The 25,878-nt window shown below is 38.1% G+C and overlaps 2 protein-coding genes across 5 annotated transcripts; one reads left to right on the plus strand and one right to left on the minus strand.

The window, feature by feature from the left end:
- Positions 1-633: 633 nt before the first annotated feature.
- On the plus strand, positions 634-8,178 carry ctsd (cathepsin D). The gene is made up of 9 exons (XM_067495377.1): positions 634-805; positions 1,846-2,002; positions 3,420-3,543; positions 3,688-3,806; positions 3,925-4,124; positions 6,251-6,373; positions 6,642-6,786; positions 7,295-7,393; positions 7,668-8,178. Exons 1-9 carry the CDS (start codon positions 744-746, stop codon positions 7,827-7,829), a joined length of 1,191 nt encoding a protein of 396 aa, XP_067351478.1. The 5' UTR covers positions 634-743; the 3' UTR covers positions 7,830-8,178.
- cdhr5a (cadherin-related family member 5a) lies at positions 7,925-21,869 on the minus strand. 4 transcript variants are annotated; one of them, XM_067495359.1, is made up of 14 exons: positions 21,676-21,868; positions 20,732-20,904; positions 19,174-19,233; positions 18,861-18,950; positions 18,702-18,788; positions 18,299-18,403; positions 18,030-18,215; positions 16,501-16,591; positions 16,144-16,241; positions 15,848-16,054; positions 14,109-14,222; positions 13,937-14,003; positions 12,897-13,051; positions 7,925-11,472 (listed from the first exon to the last, which is right to left on the minus strand). In XM_067495359.1, exons 1-14 carry the CDS (start codon positions 21,764-21,766, stop codon positions 10,873-10,875), a joined length of 2,124 nt encoding a protein of 707 aa, XP_067351460.1. In that variant the 5' UTR covers positions 21,767-21,868; the 3' UTR covers positions 7,925-10,872. The 4 variants fall into 4 exon arrangements, with proteins under 4 accessions (XP_067351460.1, XP_067351463.1, XP_067351462.1 ...); XM_067495362.1 differs by having other exon boundaries at positions 21,584-21,806; XM_067495361.1 differs by lacking the exon at positions 21,676-21,868 and having other exon boundaries at positions 20,636-20,758.
- Positions 21,870-25,878: the final 4,009 nt, after the last annotated feature.

Raw genomic sequence — 25,878 nt, forward strand, 5'->3', positions numbered from 1 at the left:
ATGAACTGATAGTGGGGAAGAAGATGCTAAACATGCATTTCCTGTCTTGAGAAGAAAAACAGCTTAGAAAGATTCACAGACAGATAAATGTTAATGTTGGTCTCTGAATGTTCAAAGCTGCAACAGGTCTGAACACATTGTACTCAAAATATAACTTTCACATGGTACAGGAAAGTTAAACTCAATCCAACTGCTGTCTGAAATGTCCGAGGAGTGTTTATTTTCAGCTGTACTGTGAATGTGACATTAACAAAGAGCTTGTTTGTAATAGTGATCCTTTAACAGCCCAGTTTCCCCATGAGATCTTGAGAGACTTTCTTGATATAAACCAAGAGGGATCCAGTTGGGGACTGGGGATTCTGTGGGATCTGTGGGATGAGGCAGCCACTAGCTGTTCAGTCTCAGTCATTACAGGTAAGAAGTAACTTATAAAACTAACTAATAAAAGCCTGATCAAACACCGGCAGCCTTCAGTGTTGGTGACACCTCAGCCGAGAATTCCAGCTTGTAGATTAAATTAATCGCACGGCAGACAACAAGAAGGAAATATTTATTTTCACAGGTGATTACGTTATCCACTGACGTCCTGGAATCCCACCGGAAGTGACGCATTCAGACAGAGTTGGATACTCACGTGACGGTGACTCCGCTCACTCAGCTGATAAAACTCGGTTTTGTCGACAACAACTCGAAGTGCTCAGTCATTGTTCAGTCCACGCGTTTCTAAGTCTCTAGCTGAAACAATGAGGACCTTCATCCTATGTGTTTTTGCTGCGTTGGCTGTGACCAACGACGCTCTGGTCCGGTAAGAAAAACTCGTTGAGTATTTTGTTTACACGGCGAACACTGGTGTGAGCTAACGCTAACTGTTAGCCAACTGCCACTTACATAGTGTCACTTTGTAACCAAACTAACGACAGAAGTCAGTCATACTACACCTAATGTAGAAGTGGAGGCAATTTGAGCTCTGTATAACACAGCACCAATGAGACCTTGTCTCTTTGCCTGTGAGATCTTGTGACCTGTTAAACCACAGTGATCCACAAACCGCAGAGCTCTTTCTATATAACGTTCAGTGTTATATTGTTGTTAAGCGGCAGCAGCCCTGCTGTTCTTTAGTGCAACGAGAAACAGCTCGTCTGTCTTATGTAAAACTTAAGGTTTGTCATAGGTCTGCAGCCAGCGTGTGATCCACTATAATAACGACAGCCATTACAATGTAGTAGTGCAGCAAAGTTGCATCCAAGTTTTTGCCTCTCTTGCAGATCAGCATCATTTTCATGGTATATGCGTTTGTTCATTTACATGTTACAGTATTACAGAAGCATCAACCGTAACATTTCACAGTGCTGGCGAATAGCCTGAGCACATTACAGTTATGTCCTGTGTGCTAAATGCCTTTTATTAACTGTTCTTCTGAAAAGTGCTAAAAATGTTTTTATTTGCTGGTCAGTAAATTATCATAAGCCGTTTATGGAGCTTAGGGTACTAGCCAAGATGCTTAACAATGATCAAAGACTCTAGTGTGAATCAACAGCTTGTGGAATGTATTGAAAATAAAATTAATCTTGAAAGAGCTCATTAAAATTGAAAATGCATAAAATCTATTGAAATTTTGACTTGGTGTTTTTACAAATAAACAGTTTTAATGACACATTCTTGGTGCTCTACAGAAATTCATTATGAGTGTTGGGTTTTTGTTTTTTTTTTTGTTTTTTACAGATCTGATGATTAAACGTTATTTCCTTTGTATTTTACTTTTTTAATTTGAGCAAGCCCATAGGTAAAATAACCTAAATGACCTTTTTTGTTCTCTTTTATTTTTTAACTTTTCTTCCTGTTCAGAATTCCATTAAAGAAATTCCGTTCTATCAGACGTGAGATGACAGACTCTGGAAGAATAATTGAGGAGCTTCTGGCCGACAAACACTCCCTTGAGTACAATGCTGGCTTTCCCCCCAGTAATGAACCCACTCCAGAATTGCTGAAGAACTACCTTGATGTAAGCACTACTCTCCTAATCACTGACCTGTGGACCCTTAATTCTTGCTTTACTGAGAAGCTAAAAGGCCATCACAAAGGTCCTGTTGTGTTTTGATGGGCGTGGGCTTTTATATAAAGCCTTAAATGCAAAATTAAACCTGTCTGTCAAGGCCAGTAAATCCTGACCGGTTTTCAGAAAGGCTGATTTGTTCTGAAGTGATAAAACACTGACTGAAGAGGATCCTAAACCATATGACAGTGACTCAGCTGATCTGTAAGTCTCTTTCTCTTCGTCAGCTGACAGAAAGCTGGTTTGCTCTTGTTCTACTTAATCTGTCAGTCAAAATGACATTGGTCAGCCTTTGGTCGAGATCCTGAAGATATCATGAAGAGGGTGCTTATAAAAATATGACAAATGACTAGCTTTTTGCTGGCCCAAACACATCTGATAAACTTCTTTCTATCTTTAGTTTTGAATAGATTGCTAGTGTCTGGTGTTTTCTATTAAGTTATATATTTTTTTTGTGTGTGTGTAAATACGGAACCTTGATGATGATAATGAACTATAATTACATTATTAACTTGATAATCTTAAAAGGTCACTTTCTGGTTTTGTTTTGTTGTATTGCAATGCGCTGTATTTTATGGCATTACATTGCATTTATTTCATTTAGAAAGGCTAAATATTACCTGCCCCAAGTGAAAACACACCTACATCTGCACCTTTCTAAAGCAGTTAAAACAAAATCTAAACAGAATCACTATATAATGGAGGTGAGAGCTCAGTGTACATTTTAAAGTTTTGAGTTAAATTGGCAAAAAAAAAACCTTTACCGTTATTTGGTTTAATCAGTCACCAATCACACAATAAATCACAAAGACTTCTACATATGAAAAAGGAAGCATTTTGAGGCCTGCGTGACATGACAAAAATTCTTTAAGTATTTCGCAATTGATGCTTTTACCTAAATGCCATTGAGTCATGTGAAGTGGAAGTTTGCTAAATTTAAGTAATCATGTGCTTCAGTCATTGAATTGTTTAACGAAGAGTTGATTTATTGACATAACTGAGGGACTGTTTGACCTGCATCACTCTAACATTTGTTGACACCAACAGCTGCTGGGCCTCATCATCCGTAAGACTAGAACAAATTACTGATGTGTGATATTAACTTGTTTTGTACAGTTACAGTTTTGACATCGTGTTGAGCCACTTGGCTTCTCTGCTGTTAGAAATTACCAGTTTTCTGATTTGGGGGCTTATTGTAATCTCTTCTCCTGAGTACACTAGATTAGCCTTAGAATGTTTATTCACTGGTGGTTTTATGTACCTGTGGGTTCCGTCATGCAAATACCAGTGAAATCTTCGCAAGCTTTCAAAATCCTAATGATCATTGTTACTTATCATACAAATGTATGTTTTGTTTTTTCACTAGGCCCAATATTATGGCGAGATTGGTCTGGGTACCCCCCCTCAGACATTCACTGTGGTGTTTGATACTGGTTCCTCTAATCTGTGGGTTCCCTCCGTTCACTGCTCCATTTTAGACATTGCATGCTGTAAGTCATAATGCATTTAACACAAAGACAGTACTGTATGGCAGCTGTAAAATGACATTTCTGTAGTGCAGTTACCCTCTGCAAAAAATGTTATGGATTCTGCTTTACAGTAAATCTAAATCTTTACATTCCTTTTCTTTGCAGTACTTCACCACAAATATAATTCTGGCAAGTCCAGCACATATGTGAAGAATGGCACTGCCTTTGCTATCCAATACGGAACTGGCAGCTTGTCAGGCTACCTCAGTCAGGACACGTGCACAGTAAGCTTATCTCGCACATTACCATTACAGTGGGATGTAGTTTTAGTAGAGTGTGTTTTGTTTTTTTTTTTGTTTTTTTAACACCGAGCTTCTTTTTTTTTTATCCCTCCTTATTCAGATTGGAGATATATCTGTAGAGAAACAACTATTTGGGGAGGCCATAAAGCAGCCTGGTGTGGCCTTTATAGCTGCCAAGTTTGATGGGATTCTGGGCATGGCCTACCCACGCATCTCTGTGGATGGTGTGGCTCCAGTATTTGACAATATCATGAGCCAGAAGAAGGTGGAGAAGAACCTTTTCTCCTTCTACCTGAACAGGTTGGACAACAGATAAGGGTTGTTAAATTCATATAGAGGAAAACTGTGACTTGAAGGTGAAACCATTGTCACGGATTTTGCTTTTGTTTCCACTGTACTCCTCTTACTTTGGGTGCAAGGCTCTTTACTACTCAGTGATACTTACAGCTGTTTTTAACATGGTAAACACAATAATGAATAACACATAATTTTAGTTTTTATATATGAACTACAAGGAAATTGGTTTTTGTTAAAAGTGCAATATTCTAACTATCTGAGCTATATGTTGCTGCTTTTTATTTCTTTGTGAACTGTACATTATATGTAGGAGTGGATGCTGTAAATTACACACAGCATCTGTGTTGTTTTTGCATAGGGTAAAAGTTACCAAACACTGCATGGCTATAGCTTTTTTTACTTGATAAGTGAAAAAACAGTTTGTTTCCCTTACAGTTTCTGTACAGCCCTAGTCTTCTGATTTTGACTGTACTTATCACATCGACAGCCGGACGTCAGCAAACTTCACTCTTCTTGTGACAAGTGATACCTTTATCATTAGAATTTTAAGTGCAAGATATTACAACATAATAATACTGATTATAAGTTTTTGTTGTTGTTTTTTTTTTTTTTTTTATATAGAAGTGAAACATCATCCACATCTTTATTTTCATTTTTGACTGATCCATAACTGCACTTATTATACGACATGTTTATACGTAGCGTATAAACATGTCCTGGCATTTCAACCTGACACTTCAGTGACAGTTTTTGAAATGTGTGACTTCCTTTAACTGACGTTTGTTAACATTGTGGGGTTTTGCAATTGGTATCTTCGATTTCTGTTGCACTTCGAAAACCTGGAAGTTAGAATAGATTACACATTAAAGTTGTATTACACTGTTGCTGTAAAGGCCACAAACAGAAATCCCTTGCAACTTCAGATTGGTCTGATAACAGCTAATGTCAGCCAAGCTTTTACCTGCAGAGCTTTAACAAATCACTCAAATGTTGTTGCCATTATGCTCACAAACTGTCGTCTGAAGATGGTACAGGCATCTGTGGCTACAGGCCATAAATAAGCAAGAAAATAAATTAACGTGCAGCTAGGTCATTCTCACGAATATGGTGTTTGCTTTCAGTCCAAGTAGAAAATGTAGTTCATATTCAGACTTAATGGGTAATTTTATATAATAGCTGGTGGCCAGATACTAACATGAACAAAGCATTATCAAAGAATATGCAGCACTACAGAGTGTTGTAGCTCCTTTTAACTGATGATTTTGGTTTTGCTGGTCAAAGCCCTGCTTTTGGTTTTGGTTTGACCCTGTATACAACAGTGTCAAGCAAGCAAACATTTAATTAATGTGCACCAACAACCTATCACCAAAATGCAGTCAGACACAACTATAGAGATATTCAGTGAAAGAAAGTAGAGCATTTAGCAGCTATTTAGCAACTCGATGTTTTCACAGGAGGTGATGCAATGTTTATTTCTCCTTATCTGCCAACTGTGTTAATGTTAGATTACGTTGATGCTTAAAGTATGGAAATAATTTACGCTTTAAAGTGAGTGAGAAATGTCTAAAATATCTGAACAAAATGGGTCATCAAATGATTAAAAAAAAAGTTTGAGTTCAGAATCTGTCATTTTCTGCAATTCCCAAAACAGACACTTGAACCAACAATAAATCACAATCTCACAGCTGGATAGGGGACTTGTTTCTTCATTACAATCTTGCTTGAAATATTTTTCACAGATGTTGCAACTACTGTTGGTTTACCTGTGATGTAAGCGTCAACTGTGTGTGGCAGACATGTCCTTGTCTTCAACGTTTAAAAGTTCAGGAGTAGTGGCAGTTCATGGAATGTGTTAGTGTTTTTATGGGGATTGTTTAAAATATAACCCAAATTATTCTTTTAAAGAGCTGGTTCACCCACTTAAGAAGCACATAACAAGCTGTTTGTGGAAAATGTTGTAATTGTACTTTTTTCATTGCTTTGAGGGACATGAACAAACTGTATTGCTGTGGTAGAGGTTTCAGAAACAAGCTAAAAGATCCAAAAATGAAAAAACAACATTTTGTCACCTCTGTGTTCCTCCTGATGTTTGACGATACCAAATTTAATACCTCCCCTCTCTGTATCAGGAACCCAGATACCACTCCTGGTGGTGAGCTGCTGCTGGGAGGAACTGACCCCAAATATTACACTGGTGACTTCCACTATGTTAACATTACCCGTCAGGCCTACTGGCAGATCCACATGGATGGGTGAGCATATTACATTACACACTAAAATACACGGATCATATTTGCTTTATTTTTATACTCAAATGACAGTAATTTGACAACTTTTTAGAAGAGCATTTAGCAGACAGCCTAGCTTTCATTAGATAAATGCTTTTATTTTCTGTTTTACTATGATTAACAACAAAGTGCATTACTAAGTAAAATAATTCTTTGTTGGACCTTTTACTTGTGTGCTTTCTTTACACATAGGCCATAACACATGCTAAACCACTTTTTGTGTGTGTGTCAGGATGGCAGTGGGTAGCCAGCTGAGTCTGTGTAAGGACGGCTGTGAAGCTATTGTGGACACCGGGACCTCTCTGATCACCGGTCCTGCTGCGGAAGTCAAGGCCCTGCAGAAAGCCATTGGAGCCATTCCACTCATACAGGGAGAGGTGAGATAAACCCAGCAGGGCTCAGATGACCACACTGTTGGTCGAGCAAACCTGACACATAACCTATTCAAGATGTCTTAGCACACAGGTAGCCCTGGAAAATTATTTGTTCATTTGCCTATTGGATATAAACAAATAGCCATGTGACCAATATCCAATATTGGTCATATGTCTGCACAAGCACTCGGTGCAAAACCCAAAGAACAAAAATGGATGCAGGATTTACCTGAACTCTGTTTGATGCATCCTGCAGTCATTTCACATGTCACTTGCAGTGTTGACTCCTTGTAACAATGTTGTTGTTTTTTTTTTTTTTTGTTGCATCGGAATTGCAACATAACAATAACATAATAGAATTTTAAACCTTAAATTTTTAGTTGTATGTGTGTATGTATGTAAATATATATGTACATATATATGTAAATATATATTATTTTTTATTACTATTGTTTCCCTGTCAGTTTCTGGTTAAAATCATGACATTGAGTGAATGTTGGTTGTCTTTCAGTACATGATAAACTGTGACAAGATCCCATCGCTGCCTGTCATCACCTTCAACTTGGGCGGACAGAGCTATGCTCTTACTGGAGAACAGTATGTCCTTAAGGTGAGACTGTGTGCAGGAGATGTTGTTTATCCTGCAGAAGGGGGCAGCACAGAGTCACCTTTTGCTGTAACAATACAACACTGATTGTCTTTTACATCCAAAAACCAAGCAAGTGCTGCATTCTTTAGTTTGGCAAAGCCAGGAGGAGGCTGGGGAGTCATTATACACAAATTGTTTCTGTGTATGTACTAACAAGTTTGAAGGCCTAATAAGTTTGCATTGTCAGAACATTACAGCAGCTTTATCTGTGTGTCTTTTTCCCTCCAAACATCAGGAGAGTCAGGCTGGAAAGACCATTTGTCTGAGTGGTTTCATGGGTCTGGATATCCCTGCCCCTGCTGGACCCCTGTGGATTCTGGGAGATGTATTCATCGGCCAGTACTATACCGTTTTTGATAGAGAGAACAACAGAGTGGGCTTTGCTAAGTCAAAGTAAGCACATCCTGCACCATTATGTTTTAAAGTGCTGCGGAAAAAAATCTGCGCCGCATGTTTTCTGTTGCTTTGCAATCAAACAATATTTAGCAATAGATTTTGTGTAGAGCCTAACTGCACTGATCTGAACGATTTCAAGCAGTGTCTGACACAGATTGCAGAGTTAAAAGGTTAATAAGTACATTAGTTGTATAAGATCAGGGATCAGCTTTTTGTGTTTATTTTTAATCAGGGATTTGTGTTAAACTGAACACTCAATTTGTGTTTTAGAATGATGTCAGTCTGATACTACTGACTTTAAGTGTGTTTTAATAATGTGACTGACTTCAATAAACACTTTTTAAAATACATCTGCTTTTACTGTGCTTTGTAATGTCAGGAATTAATAAATCCATTTTTAGCATGGGGGAAAAGAGAGTGTGTGTGTGTGCACTTGTGTACTAGAAGTTACTGCTTCTGGCCAATATTTATATTATAGAATAATAATATATAAGACTTATGTCTCGATTCAATTACCTGCTGCTTTTAAATTTAGATTTTGTACAGTTGACTAACAAAATATAACAAGCTTTCTATCATTCTAGTCCACATTGCATAAAAGTTGTATCTGCCTTTCCTGACCTAAACTATTTTAGCTGAAAACACCTCGCAATGACATCACCTTGAAAAACTGAAGAGTTTTTCAGTTCTGATTATGTCATCTGGTTGCTCTTATTATAAAAAACATCTGAACTCTTAAGGGTTAACTCCTCTGGGTGACATCATCTGAAGCTTTTCAGCTAGAAGCCAGGCGACTATTAAATTCAGAGGGTAGTTTAAAAGGCATTAATCTACATTTACACCCTAAACTGAAGCCTTAGGAAACAAGTGGAAAATTGTTGAAGTTGCCCTTTAAAAATAATTTTTGTGTGAAACAGCAAAAGAAAACTTACAGACAAGTAAGGTGATCCTTAGACTTAACACATTCTTTAAACTTTATTATTCTCATCATCAACTAATGTACAAAAAGTCCACATTAACCATACATGTGCCCATACACGTGATTATTTTACTTGCAGTGATTATTATTTACCACATGCTCAATGAAATAAAGTTCATGTGAAAAAGTCAATTCAGATGTTTAATATTCAGTTGATACAGTTTTGCTTCACTTATTGTTCACTACCAAGTCCAGGCACATGTAGTTCAGTTTAATAAAATGTGAACACAATTTGTGCAGAGAGGATGAAACAAATCATAACACAAATTCACACTTCACACATCCACAACTTCACTGCAGACAAATCCTCAGTTTTTGTCTTTTGTTGACTCATTTTATATTTATGAGGCTATAAAGAATGGACTGGGAGATGGGTTTAAAATTCTATTATGTTATTGTTATGTTGCAATTCCGATGCACTGTATTTCCTGTAATAAAATTAATTTCCCGGAGTCAATAATATACCTGATAAATAAATATATACGTTATTACATCTATGTCCAAATCTTGCAAATTCAACATTGCTATGACTTGACTGAAACCACTTTATGCTAAGACATTAATTGCATTAAATAGTGTTAATAAATTATTTACTGATGATTTATAGACCACTTATAAGCCATTAAAAAGAGAAACATGAAGCATGTTTATGGTCTTAAGTCCATTAGGCAAACATCCCCAATGACCTATACAGTATATTACTTCTGAACTCCTTGAAACATGGCCCAGAGAATCTGGACCACAATCTATTTAATAAAACTTAACTGCACACCTAATATAATAGGAAAAAAATGTCTTTATTACTTTCTGTTTTAGAGAGAAACCTTTGATCTTTACAAATGACTCGCCAGTTAGAGAGTCATGGCAATTTTCCACCAATTAGCCACAACAATAAAACTAGCATGAGGACTGTGACCACTCAATCATGATCAGTTATTTGTGCCACAGTAGTTCTTCTGTGGGATTGAGGCAGATGGGCTCCTCCTGTGTATTAATGACCCTTGGATGCCCATGACCCTGTCACCTGTTCACCCCCTGTTTATACTGTCCACTGCATAATGGGCCATTTCAAAAGCCCTGTACAAAACTTTTCAAACGGTGTCTGACCTTTCTTCATGCTTCCACCACATCCACTTCAAGAACTGACTCTTCACTTCCTGCCTAATGTGTCCCACCCCTGACAGTTCTCCATGTAACAAGATAATCAGTGCCATTCATTTCACCAGTCAGTGATTATGAAGTTGTGGCTGATAGGTATATAAAACACTTATAAAAACAATTTAGCTTAAAGAGCTTTACAGTCTGTGCAACGTGCTCTATGATATAAATTGGCAATCCAAACTTCGGTTTGCTCAGTGCTGTGTTAATGCATTATATTGTTAAACATGAACTAAAGCATGTTTTAAAAAAACAATAAAAGCATAGACATACAGTAAAGGGATAATTGAAAAATACACTGTTGCATCTTGCATTTAAATACTTTATAAATTGCAAACTTCGTTATTGATTCACAGCATTGTCCAGAGTAATGTCATACTTGTAATGCCAGTTATTTAAAAATCCATGGTTATAAAGGACTGTCATCATTTGTATTCCCCCTCATTCTGCTTGGGGGAATAAAATCTTTGGTGTTTGATTGAAATCTGTCTGGTTTTAAAGATTTTTGCCCCATCAGACAACAAAGCTGATGCAATCTCATCATCCTCTCAACAATGATAACTAAGCTTACATTAAGACCAGTTGAATGCAACTCAAATCATCTGTTGCATTTTGCTATTTAAAGGTGCAGCCACCTCAATCAAAAAAAAATCTATGACAAACGACAATATTAAAATTGTATGTATTAAAATTGACATTTTAGCAGACAAATATATTTTTAACTCTGTATAAAGTTAGACAAAGAAATCCATTTTTGATCATTGACTCTATTCTTGACGGATGGTGGTTATCCAGGGAAGTTGGGAGTTTCATCGTGACTGCTGAGACCTCAGCCATGACCTGTAGTCTCCAAAAAGTGACAAGAAAACAAACATCTCCTCAGTTTTTTTCTCAATGACGCCTGCTGTCAGTTGTCCTGCTCCTGACGTTCCTTCTCTTTTTCTGAGCTGTTTTTTTCATGGTCCTGCTCCTCATTAGGCTCTTTGTTCTTGTTCTCCTGTCCCTCATCACTCTCTCTAATTGGGGCAGCTGGGTCTCTGACGACCCCCTCCATCTCCATCTCTCCCTCCAGCTCCTCCTCGGTTTCCTCCTCCACCCGGCCCACAGTGTCAGGAATTATTTCCACCTCGATGTCCGAGGAATCCTCACTCTCCTTGAACCACACTGTCTTCTGGCCCTCCTTTCTCCTCTTCTTGGTCAGGATCGATCTCATGTTGTACACATCTCCATCTCCTCTGCCCCTAATGGTGTGTCTCACTGAGGGGCTCCCCTTGGCAATGTGGTTGGTGTAAATGCCACAGGAGGAGCAGTGACGGCTCCGTCTTTCCAGGGGGATGACCCGGCCACGAGCTTGGGGGAAGGTGCTTCTTCTGGGGATAACGTTGTTCCAGCGCCTGAAACCCCCACGGTTCTGGTCGCCTTCATTCTGGAAGCCATCATTGGTGTACTGGAGGGAGTCCCTATGGCCGTCCCCCGACTGGCCAGACTTCAGGCAGTGGCCCAAGCACTACAGTCAGGAGAGGAGACCCTTATTATTGATACAGCAGTTAATGAAGCAAGGACGATATTGAGGCATTGTTTTAAGTTAAAGATGCCACTGTGGTTCCCAAGAGTGAGCCAGGCTCATTTGTCTGTAACACAGAGCCCTTCTGTGTATTTAGGCTAATAAATATTCATCAAAAGCCACACAGGAGGAGCTCTGCATGTAAATGTTTTAAATTGAAAACGCCTTTTGTCACTTAAAAAGGTTGGAAAATGTTGATTTACAACATTGTTCAAAAATGTACATGAGCACCTTAAAAGTGATTTTTTTTTTTTATTTTTTACTTTTAAGTTTTTTAGTTCAAATTGTGTTTTCACTTTCATACTATACTGTAAAATAAACGCAACTGATGATGTGTCATATTGTCAGCTCTATGTGGAGCTCCAAGCATGGTAAAACATGTAGTCATGGAGATGATTTAGTACTCTAGCTACTTGCCATAGAAGTGGATACCCAGCCAAGATCACCTCACAGGCACAGCTAAAGACAGTAACAGCTAAAGACTGAAAATCCTTTCAGTCTTTATCTGTTACTGTTATGAACACAGATGTTAACAAACTCCAATGAATCCCCATTGGAGTTTGTTAACATCACTTGCTATTCTGGTTCCCCAAGGTGTCCTACAGAATATTGTCAAAGTGGTTGTCTGCAAGCTGAAGCTCAGAAGGACCTGGGTGATGCGGCATGACATTGACCCTAAACCCTGAAGTGAATTTTCTACAGAATGGCTCCACGAAATCCAACCTTTGGAGCACAGACCTCAACCCAATACAGATGCTGTGGAATGATCTCACGAGAGCCATCAACACCAAATGTCCTCAGAAAATGGCTGATCTGGGAATGTTCTATAAGGAAGAATGGTCTAAAACTCCTCCTGAATGTTGTGCAGATCTAATCCAGAGTTACAGGAAGTGGCTGTTTGAGGTTATTGCTGCCAAAGGTGGTTCAACCACTTATTGAAACACCGTTGTCTTTAGTTTTACCACTTTTTTGTATGATAATGATTCTATAAAAGCATGAATGGTTTTGACTGTTTATTATTTTACCAACTCAACAATATTGTGTTTGTTGATACAGTATTTGTTACTTTGGAAAAGATCAGATCAAATGACGAATTTATGCAGAAAACCAGGAAACTGCAAATAGTACCATTGCTTTTTCTCATGTCCATATTTCACTAGAAATGTTTCTGCTTGATTAGTAAGTTTTGTTGTATTTTATTTATGGTAACATTATAACACTAATAACTGAAAGGCTAAGCAAAGAATGGTGGACTGATTTTGAATCTCATGCTGCAACGAACTACCATACGTGTTTCCTAAAAAGGTTGGGTTGTACAGCCCAAAACAGCTCAGAGATAGAAATGCAAAATTACAATAATGACTGACCTCACATAGTTTACTGGCATTTCCTTTCCACAAGCGGGAAATCAAAAACCCAATCACTGTGAGGCAGAGGACCAGCAGGGCTGCCATGACCAGGCCCAGAAGAGCCATGTCCCCCGGACGGTACCCGACGTTTGCAGGAGACGGGATGGCATCGGCTAGAGAGGAGACGGAACAGTGACTCAAAGTTAGCCCTGCAGAATTTACAAGTCTAGGGACTTTTTAACAACCAAAAACTTGCTTTTAATCAATACGATCTGCCTTTATCTTCTACTAAGTGATAAGTGGTCAAGCTTGTCACAAATAATGTTGCATCATTATTGCAGTTTCTACAGGACCATTTGTTCAAATATGATATTTCGTTATAGTTAGCAGAAAGAAGAAAGATAAAAGATAACACCAGCACTATCCTCTACACATTTACAGAGCAGACAAATACAGTGCCTTGAAAAAGTGAAATTTTCCATATTTTGTCACGTTACAACCACAAGTTTTATTGGGATTTTATGTGATAGACCAACACAAAGTGGTACATTATAAGGAAAATGATTCATTTTCAAAACTTTTTACAAAGAAATCTCAAAGATGTGGTAAATCATTTATCATTTTCCTTTCACTTCACAATTATGTGCCACTTTGTGTTGGTCTACTACATAGAATCCCAATAATATACATTTACATTTGTGGTTGTAACTTGACAAAACATAAAAAAGTTCAAGGAGTATAATTATTTTTGCAAGGCACTGTAAATACATTTAGTAGGACAAAAGGATGTTAGCTTTCAAAATGAGACATCTGTTAGGGAGCTTAGTCAACTAGACTCAGTGAGATGGAATAAAACTACAGCACAATATAATCTTGCTTCTAGTTTTACACTTTTTTTTGGAGCCCCATAATGTAAATTTACAATCTAAAAAAAAGGTAATGTTTGATCATTTATTATTACTGTATGAAATGGCATTGGGTTAACAAACTGATCACTTCATTTTTCATTTTATTGTAACTAAGCAGTCACTATTACAGAGAATAACTGATGGTCTCACCGGGTATGACCTGAACAGAGAGGGCAGCTGTGCCAAACTCCCCCGTTGCCATGTCCACTGCTCTGAGCTGCAGGCAACAAGAGTTATAAAGCTTAGAAAATAGCAGGAAGTGTTGGTAAGAGTGAGCAGAAATGCTTGACTCTAAAAATAGACAGTTTTTCACGTTAGTCACCTGAAGTGCGAAAGACTCTGTTTTAACAACCCTCTTCAAAACCACAAAACCATCGAAGGTCACATTGACGTAGCTGCTGTACTGAACCTCATACTTCACATCTGGATTCACACCCTAACACACACATATAGAAAAAAGGTTTTAGGTGATGTTATGTTACAGTTTTTCTCATTTGCTTAAACACTTGTCTCTTCCAAAACCATTTACACACAGGCTGAAATAGATGATCACTGTTACAAATGACACATTTTGTTTCCAAAATACTCTTAAATTGTCAGAACATGTAATTAAAATATGCAACAAAATCAAAATCTTCCCTTAAACAACACAACTGATGGTCAAACTTTTAGACTCTTTTAATCATTGCAAAAAGCAACACAGAGGAGAAGGACTGATAATTGGTTGAAGAATTGTGTGTAGGGGGTTGCATACACATATGTTAGGGATTCAGAATTTTGCAAATATTTTCTATCAGCTGGGGAAATGTGTTTTCCTTTGGTTTACATGGTAAATACAACAAATTACATGCGTGTCAACTGTAAAAAGGTAAAACCTGTGTGAAACCAATGGAAATGCATTAACTCATTACCAAAAGAAGATTTCTGATGTTATAAGAAGGTAATAATGAAGATCAGGGGGATTCCAATTTCATTAAACACATCTTAGCAATTGAGAAAAACTTTATTTTACCTCAGCAGCAGCATATTAAACTGATTTCTGGCCACTAGGTGGCAGACAGATACCACAACCAACCTGGTACCAACCCCGCTGTACTGTACCATTGCCTTATGGAAATTTTAAAGTCATTAGGAGGAATCTTTGCTCCTGCTGATTGATCTACCCTGTTCACATACAAATCCATCTCAGCTATATGGTGCTGTGTAGGGTTATTATTGTATATTAAAAGCAAAATTGTTGGTTTTAAAGTATTTTTGCAAACTGCAACAAATAAAAATTACACAATGAAAAAGGAAAACATAAAAATACAAATAATCACTAAAAATCTAAAAATAACATTTAAAAAGTAAGGAAAGACAAAAATCCATTCCTTTTATTGTTTTGTATAGCATTTAATTCAAGATTGCTACTGTTTTGCCAAGTTCTTCCAGTCTGCCTGGTTCGACAACTGCATCGATGTGTCCTAAAAGTCTGAGTAGCTGTAGCCTGGATCAAAGGTGAGGGAAAATATTTAGTCTGATGTTAATGAGAAGCTACTTGACAAGAGTGAACTGACTAAATGTAAAATCTGAAATATTATAAATCTTAATTTCGATTTTGGGTAAGTTTCAATTTTTTTTAACTTTTCTGTATTTTCTGTATTTACCTTGTTCAGGTTTCGTATTTGAACAATATTTTAAAAAGAATAAAATATCATGCAATAGTATCAGATTTTGGTTAAAATTTTAGGTGATTTTTTAATTAATTAATTTGTTTTTCGAGAAGGAATACAATGTAAATATGGTGCCCTATTGAATGTCTGAAATGGTCCAGGCTAGATTCTCCCAGTAGATTCTGCATGTCAAAGGTTGTTTTAAATGTTTCGTTAGAGTTTTGCAAACAAAATGTCATTTGGGGCAGTGAGCCTCTGTTTCAGCCTGTGTGTTAAGTGTGGACACAAGTTTTTAAGCAAATGAAAGAAACGGTAGTGTCCAGCCAATGCTCAGTGTTTGTATTTATCTTATCCAGTTAAACAATTAACAAACAATATTCATAATAAACACATAGAGACCACCACTCACACTAGCAAAGTCCTCGTCCCGGGCTCGGACCCTGAAAGGCCGGTAGGTGCTTCGATCTCTGAGGATCATGCTCTCAGGTACAGAGTTGCTGTAGATAAATCCTTCGTATCGCTCCTTCTCAAACCGTGGAGGGTTCCTGCTCTTCTTCATCACCTCGATGGTCACCTGTGTTACTGCAAACTGATCCCTGTTGGTCACCTGTGATGCCTGATTTGTAGGAAATGAAATGCTTTGTCTTGTCTTCCATTTAGAATCACTGAGGAACAATATACTGGCCTATTATATTATTTTTTTACCAGAATGGTGAGAGTTATTGGCCCAACAATATCAGCTGCTTTAGCCATTGTGATGTTTCCTGTGTCTTCATCAATCTGGAAAAGATTTCCCTCATTGCCTAAAGATGAAAATAATCCCAAACAAAAGCAATAAAATACAAACAGAAAAGTAAATCGCCTTCATACTAAATGTTTTCAGGATATTGAAATTAAATTATATTTGTTTTACTAGTAACTAGTAAATAACTGGGTTATTATTAGCTGTGAGAAAAATGAAGGAATATACATTTATGTTTCAGAGATTTGGAGAACATTAAATATGTGAGTAAATACTTCATAAATGGAGGTGAACAGATGGAAATAAAATATTGTTCAAACCTCTAAGTATTTTGTAGCTGATCTGCTCACTCCTGTTCTTATCTCCATCCCTGGCAAACACTGGGCCAGGCTCCAGCACCAACGGCCCTTCCTGTTAAATAAAATCATATGGCACTGATTCTAGGGTCCACATGTGTATATATTCATTTAAACTTTCTGCCTGTGAACCACTTCTTTGGCAAATAAACTGAGGTGGTGTCAACATGTGACATGAAGGGATAATGACAAACATAACGTCCATATGCCAAGTCATTAATTCAAAGCCAAATACAGTATATACAGGAATATATATATATATATATATTCCTATTCTCATCTCTCATCCATGAATGTCTTGTTCTTCTCTCAGGTTGCCCTGTTTTCCTGACACCTCACGCGGACCTTGTTGACCCAGGCCAGTGTGACTCTTGTTTTGTAACTCTCATTAGCAACAAGGCAGGTAGGTAGCATTAAGGGCCTTTACTAAGGGCCCAAACTGGATATTGACCACACCCTAAACGGCAATCAAACCCTCGACCTACTGTGCACTATCTGTGCACTGCCTGTATTGACTACAAGAAAGCCTATGACTCAATGCCTCACACATGGATCCTAGAATGCTTGGAACTATACAAGTTCAACAGGACTTTAAGAGCCTTCCTTGACATCTCAATGGGGAAGTGGAAAACAACCCCAGAGGCCCAATTGCACAAGTCAAGATTAAGTGTGGCATATACCAAGGAAGTGCTCTGTCCCTGCTGCTGTTGTGCATAAGCCTAAATCCCCTCAGCCAGATCAGCACCAAGAGTCGTTACGAATACCAACTACAGAACGGTGCGACCATGACATCAAACTGTATGCCAGGAGTGAACGAGACACTGACTCACTGATCCATACCCGCAAGGACATCCGATGATAGCAGGCAGGCCATACATGGCGAACCATAACCAAGTGGCTGGCATAGTGTACCGAAACAGTGTGCCGACTGTGCCGAGCAGGGGCTGGAAGTCCCAAAGTCAAAATTAGATACAACTCCAAAGGTGGTTGAAGATGACAAAGCTCAGATTCTGTGGGACTTCCAGATACAGAATGACAAACTATGTAGCAACATTGTAGTTGAGGACAGAAGAACAAGGCTGTAGTTGTAGATCCCAAGTGATAGCAACATCAGGAAGAAGGAACACGAGAAGCTTGAGAATGCCAAGGGCTGAGAGGAGTTAGAAAAGAAGTTATCATTGGCTGACCTGAAGTATTCTCTGTGTGTTGCTCAGTACACAAGCGGTTTGTTTTTCAGGAGGTTCCACTAAATGCACTGTTTGTACAAAGCCTCTGATGGTTTTTGTTAATTCAAAATGTCTTGCTTTCCCCCATTACCACTGGCTAACCACAAAGTATTAGAGATCATGTTTTTTGCAAGATCTCTAATACTTTGTAATTAGCCAAATCCTCAGTCTGATCTCTAAACAAATGACTCACACCTTGCACTTCTTCATTCTTCTTCGGTTTGGATTTTGGAAACCGACTTGTTTAACATTCTTGTGGGGACTTACCTCTTTCTCAGTGAGATTGACCTTGCCTCTGTACCCTGTGCTCACACACAGTTTGGCGAGTCCTAAGTTTGTCCTCAAACATGGCTGAAACCATGGGGGCCGGTTATCAACATCCTTCACGTGAACGGTGATGGTGGCCACAGAAGTAAAGAAGGGTTTGTTGGAGGCCGAACCATTGAATGTGTCCTGGAACATGTGACACATTTTAGACGTGCAGACTGGATTTGCATCTTGTTTGTTTTATATGTGTATTGAATTGATTCTTGTACCTGTACATGTAGAACTAGAGAGAGCTTTTGTACAACATCATAGTCCAGGATGCTTTTAACAACTATCCTTGGGGTGTTTATGTTCTCCAGGCGAAAATATTTATCCTGGAACACAAAGAAAGATACATACAAATACATTATAGGAAGTAATGTAAGGCACCTTCTTCACTGGTTTTAATCCATCCTCCACATAGTAACAACGTGAGGAACCATAATAACAGTTGTTTCCAACATTGTTTGCATTTTACCACTTGTGTTTTTGTGACTTTTTGTCATATGGTTTGGTCTAGTTGTGGACATGATTTATGAACAGTGTGGTGCTTTTTCTTCTAAGGCTGTTTAATTTATTTGATGGACTGGAGGGTAGAAGTGAAAATAGTGAGTACAGTCACCGTGGTCTTACCGTGGCAGACTCTAAGCGATAGAACAGTGGCTCTGAATCAACATCTGTAGCTATTATCAGTCCAACACTGGAGTTGACCGGAGTGAGCTGCCGGAGACAAAAAAAGAGTCAACACCGTCCTGTGTGAGACCAACTGTAATGAAAGGCTAATCTGCTCACCTCATTCACTTCTAATACGTAGTGGTTCTGTGCAAAGTTTGGGGGGTTATCGTTCACATTTTCAACCAGAACGTCCACAGACTCATTCACCTTAAACAAAGAAGAGAGGGGACTAAATGAGATCTGTTGACATTCTGAACCACATTTCCAATTATTTTAACGAATCTTATGCATATTGACAATTTACAAGATTAAAACATGTCTTCAACTTTCAACAGCTCTTTATTATTCATTTTTATTTAGCTCATCATAAATTGTTACAGGATTATCTTGTCAGATCATGTAGGAGTGAGATTGATGTGATCCTACTCACAGATTTGGCTCCAAATCTGCTGCACTGCACCCACACCACCAGTGTTGCACCAGGTAATGACTAAAAACACAGACCAGCTTTATTATCAGTTATTTGAAGTATAAAGACACCTTGACACTAATAATGATAATAACCATGATGATAATGATAATGATAATAAATAAATTAAATTATCCTACTTTTTAAATCCACATGTTAGTGTTGAAATAAAATGTGATTTGAGTGGATCAAATCACAACACACACATGGCTCAAATAATATATCAATTAGTCATTTCCATTTTATGGATGGAAATGCACTAAACCATGTTCCCTGTGCAATAGTCATTCAGTTTAATGGTTGAGTCATTTTAACTTTATACCTACAGTAAGTGTCAGTCAATTTATCTGCCTGTAATCAGGGGCATGCTCAAATCTGCCTCTCTGAAAACATCACAGTCTCTCCTTACAATATTCACTCCCTTAAGCTCAACTACAAAATATCATCTAAATAGACACAGTACCATACACAAGCTACAAATCATTAATTTAAGCCCTGTGAACATCTCCAAGCAAAAACCTCCAGCCTCTGTGTAAAATACAGAATGAATAAACATCTGTGCTACACTACACTGAAGACAAATCACTAGTGTTGAAACCAGTGTTGGGAAAAGATGTTACATCTTTATACCCTGAGTCACATTTGGACACATTTGGTCACATTTGGACAGATACAGGCTTACGGTGGCAAGAAAAATTATGTGAACCCTTGAAAATGTTTGCATTACCTAGTCAATGTGATTGGATCTTCATTGAAGTCAAATGCATAGATAAACACGATGTGCTTAAGCTATTACCACACAGTTATAATATTTTATGTCTTCATTAAACACAGTCATTAACCGTTTAAGGTGCTGCTAGAAAAAATAAGCGAACCCTTGGATTTAATAAATTGTTGATCTTTGGAAGGAATAACCTCAAACAAGCACTTCACATAGCTGTGGATTGTTAAGAAGGGATGTTTGGACAATTTTTTTCTCCCAAATAAGCTTCAGCTCTCTTGATGTTATCTCACGGCATCCTTAATGAGTTGAGGTCTGTGCTCTGACCTGCAAATGTTGGACTTTAAGGTGATTATCCTGCAGCATCACCTACTTTTTCTGAGCTTCAGCTGGGAGAGAGCCACCCTGATATTATCCTTAACCTGAAATTAATTTTCCCCTTGATGAAAACAAGCTTTCCAGCAAAGCAGCTCCAATTGTGATGCTCCCTCTAAAATATATCACTAGTGGGATGATGTTTTACTGTTGGTATTTGGTTCCCTTTTTAAGGGAAATATTGTAAAGATCACATTATTAGTTTAGTGCAGAATTTGTTTTGGACTCCACAATGCAGCACCTCAGAAGAAAAGACCACACACACAATGGTATAATAAACAGACAGAGTAGGGCAGCTCAAATACCATCGCAACAAACACCACCTACATCAGTTACTGAAAAGGGATGATTATCAAATCTGTTTGTTGTACATGATTTGGTGTTGGTGTTCGCTTCAATCATCTAGTATCCGTCAGGCTGTACCTCATAGTCCAGTCCTTTCTTTATCATCAGGATGTTCCCTTTAAGGTAGAACAGATCTGCTGGGTTCACTGTGACGGTCAGTGCCACATCACTACTGGAGCTGATTCGAACCACCTGGACATCAGCTGTGTTGTTTTCTGGGACCGTCACAGGACCAGGAGGCACCGTACAAACTGGTAGTTGAAGGTAGTGAAAAAAACCCAATTTGTAGAGACAAGAGAATAACGTAATAATTTGTAACAATAGGTCACCTTAATTAATTATTGTGAAACCCATCACACACATATTTCAACATACATAAACATACATAGATGTGTGTATTGCTACAAAGAGGGTTTTCATTACCTGTTTATATTCTTGACTAAATATTGTAGCCTTTAAAACTAAACCAACTGCAGAACATCTGTAGCAGCATTTACCCAAGCCTCAATTACTTTGTCTTCCCCTCCTCCATCCTTATCTAATATAGTATTTTCCTATTTCTGGAAAATGACTGAAAGCACCTTGTGAGGGTAATCAGCAGGGGTTAAGGTTAGAATAGCTGGAAAGCAAACAGGGCAGGGGTCACTGATGAACAGGGCTGAGAAAAACTGGTATAAACAAATGTTGTAAATATAAGTTAGTTTTCAGTTTGGAGAATGTTTCCAACCTGGGAGGCCTAATCTGGCCTAATTCTTTTTGTCAATTTTTTTAATGCCTTTTTTGATTGAAAATCGGGATTCATTTACTTCTCCCCCAAATCCTACTTTCTGTTTGTTGCTAATAGCAGACAATTAAGGGGGCTGCATTCAAAAAGGATGGGAACCACACTTTAAAAGACCAAACACTTAAAACATAAAGTGTCTCTCTCACACTTTTGGTAGCCTCATCAACATCCACAGCTCTCCTCCCTGCCCTCAGCAGCAACCGATGACGCCTCCCACAGAAATCAGAGCTCTACTCACGTCTTTGAGCTGGACAAACGGTACAAAAGCAGACGGCGACGATACATCCAAGAAGACTGTTCACAGGTTTGCTCTTCAATTTCAGTTCCATGTCCTGATTGCAGACGCACCAACAAATAAAGTACCGAGGAGGATGACGAGCCTGTGGTACCAGCTGGTACTCATCCACATAATGCCCGGTCTGTGCTGCCCGGAGAGTGGGAGTTGACTACAGTTGCCATGTTTGTGACTTCATCTTACGGGCACATATTGCATTAGGAGCCTGCCAGCAGAGGACTTGGAGCCTCCCACTAAAATACTTGCATCTGTTTTAGCTGGACTGGTCATTATATATTGGTGGCCCTGATTTATTCTGGGAGGAATCCAGCAGAGGAATGTTGGCGGCTGAAAACATTTCTCACATATCAAAATGCTCTTCAGGTTAAAAAACCCGTTTAAAGTTTTTGGATTAATACATGAGATTCATATGGCACATATATTAGTTATTTCACTCAAAGTAATACCAAAAGGCAGAACTCTAATTGGAAACAAAAAAAAAGGACAAGGAGCCCAATATGGAAAATTGTCCTTAGGAACAAGAAGAATGAGGATTCCTGCAGCAGATGGTATGACCCCCACAGAGCCCTCAAAATCATGGGGTCAATCTAAAGAGACATAAGACACAGAGACAGACTGGTTCTTCATGGTGACTGTTGGTAAGTTCTCTGGAATAACTGGAACAATAAACTTGCTAAGAAGCTTGAAAAACTGTGTCCACGTGTACTGAGGCAGCAACAGTGGCAACGGGCCGGTCAAGCTCCCGCTGCAAAGGCCTGAGGAACCCTGAAGCACTGCTATGTTTTCATGTTATTTAAAACAGTATAATTTATAAACAGTATGATTTTTAAAAGTTCATGTAAAGTTTAACATTTGACTTCAAGTTAATCTAACTGTATAATTCACATTACTTTAAAAATGATTTCTGTAATTTATTGTAGAATCTAGCCCACCTGAATGAATGCATCTTGATTGGTTGCTCAACATGCTCATGCTTTGCAGAATGATACCTTCATTAGCATTACCAGCCAGGTTTGGATACATTAGTCTGTGCGTGTTTGTAGAATATACAAAAGTAGTTAATGGCAGCTGTTTCTTGGATTGGGTCTTTGACTGTCCGCTGTCAAGAGAAATGCATGTTGTGTAATTGTTCGTGTATTAGCTCATGTTTTTATTTTGACCTTTGGTTTGATCCCTCTCTGTCTGCCTGTCTCCGGGTGTGCGTGTGCTGCAACACAGCCAGGAATAAGATAAATTAAATGTAAAGGAATGCAAACTTAACCCTGAATCTGACATAATAATATTAAAGCACATTCAGCTAGTACAAATGTTCAGAGTGTGTAAAAAACATGTTATATATGTTATACATGTAAAAAACATGTCATAGTGAAAAAGAAATCTAAATTACATTGGTGCCAAAGTTTGCATTCCCCTTGATAAATTAATTTAAAGTTCCACTTAATCAATTTATGGTTAAGAAATTAACTGACAGTAAAAATGGAAGTTATGCTGTCTGAAACATTATGTGTCCCAACACATAATGTGCATAATTTGCTGTGTCCCAACACATAATGGGTTCCCATGTGGACAAGGCTCCACTGTGCACACACCGGTCTGTCATACATTGCACTAGTATTCTCAGTACTCATGCACACACACTAGTATCCTAGCCCCCGACCTTCTCTGTGTGGGAACAACAAGCTCACAGTAACGTGGCACAAAGCTCATACATAAAGTTTCCATGCAGAGATGCTCCTCACTAACACTGAACGCACAGCTAATCAGACTGGAAACCGTGACACACTGAAACGGAACAAAATGTTGTTACTTGTTCACAGAAAGGGTACAGATTTATTGCTACTCACAGTAACTTGGTTCATTATTGAATGTGTACGGGAATTCTCTGGCTGTATTCTAAAAGTGTTGTCAGTGGGCAGCAGGGCCGAAGACTCCTTAATAACTATCCATTAATAATGCTTGATAAAAATCAAGCAACAGTAAAGAAACACAAAATTACCACAGGATACCAGTATGTAATAGATATTGTGGTCTAACCCCTACCACCCTTGACAGAATTTTTTAAATTCGCCCTTCTAGCAGACGCTCCACCAAAACTCAAACCTCAGTTCCGTCTAGTTTTGCAACTCATCACCAAGACAAAGTCGTGGTATGTAAAACCAATACTTGGCAGTTTGCCTATTTATAAGTATTTATAATTGATTATTAGTGTGATACACTTCATAACACAATTTAAGATGCAACAGTGCAGTGTGCCATGCTATCATTAAGGACACTCACGACAGTGTGGACCTTTCAGGTTCCTGGGGCTGCTGGTGTAGCTAAACTTATCACATTTTTACCATCGGGTTAAATGTGTTTGTAGAACTGACCCATTTATATAATTAAATTTGTGTTCTCTTGGTGATGTAACTGTAACTTGGGGTTGGAGGGATTTAGCATAGAAGATAATTTCATTAGAGATCTACTTAATAGCATTCTTGTTCTGCCTAAAACAGAGGGAGAGAACAAAATGTGGATTTAAGTCTCAGTGATTAATAATGTTAGCTGACATATTTTTTGTATGGTGCAAATGCTACATTTTAATGTGAAGTTGAAGTAGTGCTAAACAAATGTTTGTGGAGACTCTCAGTCATGCAGTTCATGGTATTTTCAAAAGTGCCATTTAGTAACAGCTGGACTTGCTGTGTGCTCTCTCCCAACTCCACTCTCCAAAATGTTATCAAAAATAGATGTCAACAGGTAAAAAAAAAAGGGTACTTGTAATTGTAAAGCATTGTAATTGTAAACTAAAATGCTTTGATGATGAGGGGACATATTTATTTTAAAGTAACTAGAAGCACAAATTTCTACAATCGCTGCTACTGATATGTCAACTCAACATAATTTGAAATTCAATGCATTCAGAGTCTATTAAAGTACTTAAAGCCTGATATCAATCTTGGCTGTTACAGCTTGATATGTTTTGCATAAGTTTTTACATCTTTGTAAATGTGTCTAAATTTGTAAATGTAAATGAATTTTAGTAAACAATTGAGAATCATTCAATACACATACACACACACACACACACACATTTATTTATATGTATTTAGCGAAAGCAACTTTTTCACACATTTATTCACATGTGCAAAACAATATTTAGATTTGCACTTTATAATCAAAATTTATATGCACCTTCTGACATACAGGCTGATTCATAAATTAGAAGTTATAAATAAATGATGGTTACTTTTTTTAACCCCTAGTAATAATAGTCATACGGTATAAAAGGAAACACCAGCAGTGAGCTCAGCTGGCAAGGCTTTTCCTCATGCATATTTGACATTATTAACGCCGAGTTGCAAAGTTGCAGACAGGAACTATACAAAGATAGCGAGGGTACAACATGCAGCAATGGTCTCCAACCAAAACCAAACTGGGGACAGTGTGGTTAGTATTTGGCACTCGCTGTAACCATTCGACTGCCGCTTCGGACACTTCAGCTGGCACTGCTCGACAAACAACAACATCATTGTTAAGGGGGAAATGGGGAAGAAACATAAGCTGCTAAATAAATTTTACAAGGTGAAAAAGCTGAGGGATGATTTAAGTCCTGCTTTGTCGTGCTGCTATTTGATTTTAACTGTATCTGACTTCAGGTCCTTATCTTCCTTTACTTCCCTTTCATTGTATATGTGGTTTGGGCATTTTCTATTTTTCTGTCTGTCTGTTTTTCTCTTTAGTCTTATTTTAGTCTTTAAATGTTGGGTTATTTAATCTAAAATCATCAGGATTTTGGCCGTGTCTTTAATTTATGTTTACCTCAGCTACTGTGGGTCAGACATCTTCATTAGGTTGTCAGTTTTCATCACTGCTCCTTTGTGCTGGGAAGCACACTCAGGGAGCCATCACTGTCCTCTCTACACACTGTACTACATTGCCTACTCTATACCCACTATTCCTAAATATTCCGTCTCATTCTTCAGTAACTTATGTCTGATAGCACTCCTGCCTTTTTCAGATATTTTTAAATCACCACCTGCAGAGTTACAAAGTCATTATTTGCTCAATCAGGTACAGACTGACCTCTAAAAACTGCTGTCAAGTGCCAGAGGCACATTTAAAGAACGCTGGAGCTTAAAGTGAAAAACTCAGTGGGAAGTAACG

The sequence above is a fragment of the Channa argus genome, chromosome 2, assembly GCF_033026475.1.
Source record: "Channa argus isolate prfri chromosome 2, Channa argus male v1.0, whole genome shotgun sequence".
Taxonomy (NCBI): domain Eukaryota; kingdom Metazoa; phylum Chordata; class Actinopteri; order Anabantiformes; family Channidae; genus Channa; species Channa argus.